At 48.3% G+C, this 5,562-nt stretch overlaps 1 protein-coding gene and 1 pseudogene across 3 annotated transcripts in view; both read left to right on the forward strand.

Moving 5' to 3' along the window:
* Nucleotides 1-243, forward strand: part of Hacl1 (2-hydroxyacyl-CoA lyase 1) — a 49,668-nt gene extending 49,425 nt beyond the window's left edge. For all 3 annotated transcript variants that reach the window (XM_004631663.2, XM_023715781.1, XM_023715782.1), the window contains one exon: nt 66-243. In XM_004631663.2, coding sequence (XP_004631720.1) covers nt 66-98 — 33 coding nt within the window. In that variant the 3' untranslated portion in view covers nt 99-243. The remainder of the gene's footprint in view (nt 1-65) is intronic.
* A 4,022-nt stretch (nt 244-4,265) lies between these two features.
* LOC101579820 lies at nt 4,266-5,305 on the forward strand (annotated as a pseudogene).
* Nucleotides 5,306-5,562: the final 257 nt, after the last annotated feature.

Raw genomic sequence — 5,562 nt, forward strand, 5'->3', positions numbered from 1 at the left:
AACAGTCAGGTTATAGGTTGAGATCATTGTTTTTTCTAACTGAATATTGTCTTTTCTTTTTGTAGGATTTTCACTGGCTCACCCGCTCTAATATGTAAATAAAGACACAAGGCCGTGGTCTTGAGGGATTTTCTCTTTCCTGCAAAGCAGAATTTTATTTTCCACAGCAGAATTACTATAATGTTAACATGGTGCAAAGAGAAATTTTAATTATGCTTTATAATAAAGGAATTTATTAAAAATGGAAAACATTATCGGTATTGGTTATGATTTGGATTTTAAGTGTCTTCCAAGGTTAAAAGACTTGTGGTACTATGGGAAGGTGGTGAACCTTTACAAGGCAGGGCCTCCTGGGTGACACATACCCCTGCGGGTATGCCCTGAGCGGGGACCTCCGGCCCTTCCTGAGGAGCAGCCCCCTCGTAGCGCCCTCTGCTCTGTGGTACAGTCTCACTGTAGGCTGGGCAGCTGTGGCCCGAAACCTGAAACACTAAAATAAGTTCTTCTTTAAGTTGATTTTCTCATGTATTTGTCACAGTGGCAGAAAGCTGACCTAAAAGTCTACCACAGAAATAGACAGTGACTGATAAAAGAAGATGTTATTAAATAATAGCGCGGGAACTGTCTAATGACTGAGCTACACATTAGTAGTTTCTTATGTAAACCCATTGTTTTTTCTAAATTAAAAAAAAAAAAGTTTTTGATACATGGTCTTGCTCCGCAGTTCAGTGTTGTAGTGATCCTCCTTCCTTAACTTCCCCAGCGCTGGGATCACAGGCGTGCACCACCGTGCACAGTTTCAGGGCCAGCACAGCATGCGGTCCCAGGGATCAAACTCGGGTCCTTGGGCTTGCCGGGCAGGTACTTAGGCCGCAGAGCTCTGTCCCCAGCCCTGTAAATGCACTCTTAACACTGTCTTTCGAATACACCTTTAGAAGAAAAGGCTCTAAGAATTGTTTAAGATAGAGATGTTCTATACGTTGGGTTTTGATAACTTAGTGCCTTAACCTCAGTCTTTAGAGCGCCTTACACTATTGGTTGGATTTTTTTTTCCTGGAAGGAAATTACTGAGCCAGAGGAAAAGTCACACCATGTCCAAACTAATAATGGCAGACTTTATTGATAACACATGTCCCGGAAGCAGCGCTAGCCTTCACGTACCACGTAATGACATTTCTGTGAGTGGCAGACCGCGCGTATGGCAGCTATCCCAGAAGATAACAGTAGAGCTGAGGAGTTCTCGCCTCAAGACACAGCCGCGCAGCAGCAGCATCCATTACGCGTGCGCTGTCTGATGCTGCTGGAAAGAAACCGCACTGGCGGGCACATAATTGTGTGGCACACACAGTTGCGTGCAGCGTGCAGCACTTGGTAATGGCAGTGTGTGTCCGTGTTACTGGCTGGTGGAGCCATGCAGTGTGCTCGTGTCGTTATTTTAGACTATGCTTCTGCTTAGGAAAATGTTCAGCGAACAGTATGCCATGTTGTGTCGGCAGCTGCCTCCTGCAGCTCGTATTTATTGGCTCTGGACTGTATCATTTCTTGGGCTTTATTTCATTCCTCGTCTTTTGTTCATAGCTTTAGGAGCAGTAGGCTATGCTGTATATATGTACAGACCACTTATGTGTGTGTGTGTATGAAAATATGTATGACATGCACACATCCATCCATCACATACACACATTATGTACAGGGTGTATGTATGAATACATACCACACAGCCTATCTGTGGGCTACGCTGTACCCTTTAAGTTTAAATATACTCTGACAATTCCACAGTGCTACAGCGGCGTAATGACCCACTGCTCAGGATATATGTTACAATGTTACACATGACTGTAAAAGAACTGTTAGGGATAAGGAAATTTTAATATGCCAGTAGAAAAATGGACAAAGGTCATCATACAAAGTTCACAAAAAGAGCTGGGCATGGTGGCGCATCCCAGTACTTGGGAGGCTGAGGCAGGAGGATCGCTGTGAGTTCAAGCCCAGCCTGGGCTTCATAATGAGTTTGAGGGCAGCCTGAAGGGCATAGTGAGACCCTGTCTCAAAAAAAAAAGGGGAGGGTGGGGCCAGGGAGATGGCTCAGTGGAATAAGCACTTGCCTGGCAAGCGCAAGGGACTGAGTTCAATCCCCGGTTCTGGAAAAAAAAAAAAAAATCACAAAAGTGTACAGATGACTGTAGGCAAATGAATGCGCCTCAGGCCACAATGTGGAATGAAACAAATCAGACACACAGTTTAAATACAACATGACTTTTATAAAAAGCCCAAAGTATAAATAAATGAAAGAGCAAAATAGAAGATAATGGGGACAGGGGGACAGGCCTTTTGGAAGTGGTAAGGGGCCCGGAGAGGGAGTGATGGGGCCAAGGGGACAGAAAAAGAACTAAGATGTGCCCGGACTCAAGTTCCCGCAGGAGTGCACCACGTACACACACACCAATAAAAATAAAAACATGCACACGGCCAGTTTGCGGGTGTGGATAAACGCGCTAAGCAAAGTTACTTGTGAAACCGGAGGGCTGCCTAACTGCTTAGCAGAACACTTTAAAAAACGATTTTTGGTGCAGGGAAGGGCAGAGGAGGAGGATCCTGTGTACAGCTAGTGGAAACAGAACTGGCGCGCTGCCGGAGCTTTGGCGTTGGGAGCTCGCACACGCCAAACTCTGCATTACGAACGTGTGGTGCGCCAGCTCACGCATCTGCCGGATATGGTCACAGTTGTGCCGCTGCGCGTTCACTGGGCGGTAGTGTATGGCGGTGCAGGGTTCAGAGCCCAGGACGACCTTCGGAAGCCAAAGGGAAAGCAGTGGTGATGTGGAGGGGACTGCTGCGACGCGCCAGGCAGTGTGCGTGGTGTACCTGTGTCAAAGGTGGGAAAGACTCCGTCCCTCAGAACACAACCGGTGTGTAAGTCTGGGACTCGCTCTGTCGGGATTCTAGCAGGGCTCGTATTTGAAATCTTAAGTGCATGCCCCACAGCCTTTGACCTAGCAAGCCTACTTAGGGGACGGATCCTTGTTACGGTTTATATCAAAGTGACCCCAGGAGTGTCGTGGGCGCACAGGTGGGACTTCCGGATGACGACTGCTGGTGCAGTCGGCTGTTTCCAGCTGACTTCCTGTTGGGAGGAGGGGCCTGGCCAGAAGAGGCAGGTCACAGGGTGGCCGTGAAAAGACCCATGTTCTTCCCTGGCTCCTCCCTCCTCTCCGGGCTTCCTGGCTGCCCAGTGATGGCCCCTTACCTCCCAGGCCCATCTCCAAGCTGCTGCTGCTGAGCCACCAGCCTAGGATTAAATCTCTAAAATGCGAGCCAGTGAGTTTCTCCTTTAAATTGTGAAAGCCCCTGCTTAGGCAGAGGCAGGGATGAGGTTTTGATCCTCAGCCTGCAGGGCCAGCCGGGTGCCTGGGTGCACTGAGACAGTGAATCAGACTGGGCATGGTGGTGTGCACCTGTAATCCCAGCGGCTGGGAAGCTGAAAACAGGAGGATCACTACGAGTCCAATCTGTGTAGTGAGCTCCTATAGACCCTGTACTAAATACATTTAAAAAAGAAAAAAAAGATAGTATTTTCTTAATATAGGAAAATTCAGAATTCAGGGGGATGGAAATAAGTGGGAAATATTTTTTTTCTTTTTGAGACAAGGTCTAACTGTATAGTTCAAGCTGACCTCAAACTCACTGAGATCCTCCTGTCTCGGTCCCCTGAGTGCTGGTATTACAGGCATGTCCCATCATCCCTGCTGGGAAATAATTCCTTAAATTAATTCCTCTACTGATTTTCTTTCAAATTACAAGGGATTCAAAAAGCTGTCCCGAAGCCCTGGCCCTATGCCTGGCATACAGAAGGCACTCAATACTTGCTATTGCATTTGAGCCCTTGGAGAAGAGATCAGTGGCCAGAGTTGCTGTCTGTAGTGAAGAAAGGTGAGACATGGCGGTTTTCCATTTTCAAGTAAGTTCTGCACCATGAACTGCTGCCTTCTGCCATGTGCCACCCTGCCTTGGAGCCAGCTGATTGTGGAATAAAAGCTCACAAACTGAGCTAAATAAGTTTGTCCCCTTAACTTTGGGTGTCAGGTATTTTGTCTTAACAATCAGAAAAGTAAGACAGTTGGAAAGGCAGATCAGACCCCAGTGCAAGAGGGGGGCATGTGGGTGTACCCACTATGGTCTAGGGAGGTGTGACAAGGCTTCTCTCGGAGGAGCCCCCGTCTCCCAGCAGTGGGCCACCTCTGTATTCCTGCTGAAGCCGGACACCGATGGGGAGCAGCACGGGTTTCTCAGAGCTGCAGCTGGGGCTCTGGTCAGTTACGTTCCCGGAGTTGGAAGCAGATTGCAGTGGCTGCCACAAGCACTCGCTGGACATCTCTTTGTTGCTGGAATGTGTGTTATTTCGAGTTGTTAAGTCCTGTGGAGCACAACTTCAAACACAAAGATCTGACCCGAGTCTGTCTGTAGCTGTCTCTCTTGGACAGATGATGTCCCAAAAGAAGGGGCGAGGGTAGCCCGAGCATCTGTCCTCACTCAGGGATGGCATGCAGACTCTGTTGGCCCCAATTTCTCATCTGTGTAGTGGGGGGTAGGTGTCTTAGTTACGTTCCCATTGCTGAGGCCTGGTATCTGACAGCCACAGCTTAAAGGAGGAAAGTCTGTCCTGGCTCACAGTTTATAGAGATTTCGTTCACTTAGGCTGCCAGGCTGGGTGGCATCGCAGAGGAGAAGCAGCTCATTGCATGGCGGGAGGAAGGAGAGATCAAGTGAAGAGGGAGGGAGGGAGGCCTTCCATGGCAACCTCCGGTGACCCACTCCTCGGACTGGGCGTCACCTCCCGATGTCATGATCACCAGTGGACAAATCCACAATTGAGTGTCTCACAGCTATGAGTCAGTCACCTCCCCAAATCCCCACCAATGGCCACAGGAGGCCTTGGGGACATCTAGATATAAATCGTAACAGGGTCTCAGTCTAGTCATTGCCTTGGCCCGAGGGAGATGTGTGTCTGGCTGGGCTGCTGTCGCTTTCACATTCACTTCGTCTTCTACACTGCTGCGCGCTGGCTGAGTGGCCCCTGAGCAGACGTACTGCTCGGACAAGTACTTCGACAAGCACTGCGGGACCAGCCTGTCATGTTGCCCAGAGAACTGTCCAGAAAGTATCCCGGACTCGTCTGGTATCTGAAGAGGAATGGAGAAGACTCGGCATCCAACAGAGTCTAGGCTGGGCTCGTGACGTGAATCCTGAGCCAGAGCCACATACCCTTCTGTTCAGACGACCTCTTCCAGAGGACCAACAGAAATGACATCTATCTCAGATCAGCAGCTAAATCGTTTGCAAATTTAATATATATGTGGATATAAGGTAGTATTCAGTGAATACTTGACAAATGTACCGGTCATTCATCCATCCTGTGCGTGAGCTGTATTCTTCACAGCAACAGAACTCAGTTAAATGCACCTACAAGGAGGTTATTGTAAGGTGTTTAAGACATTTCTTCTAGACAGTTTTTCTCTTAATAAAAGTGCCTGTTTGATGTTACTGGTTACTTTTGTTAAATAA

This window comes from Octodon degus, unplaced genomic scaffold (genome assembly GCF_000260255.1).
Source record: "Octodon degus isolate 3935 unplaced genomic scaffold, OctDeg1.0 scaffold00043, whole genome shotgun sequence".
In the NCBI taxonomy this organism is placed as follows: Eukaryota; Metazoa; Chordata; class Mammalia; order Rodentia; family Octodontidae; genus Octodon; species Octodon degus.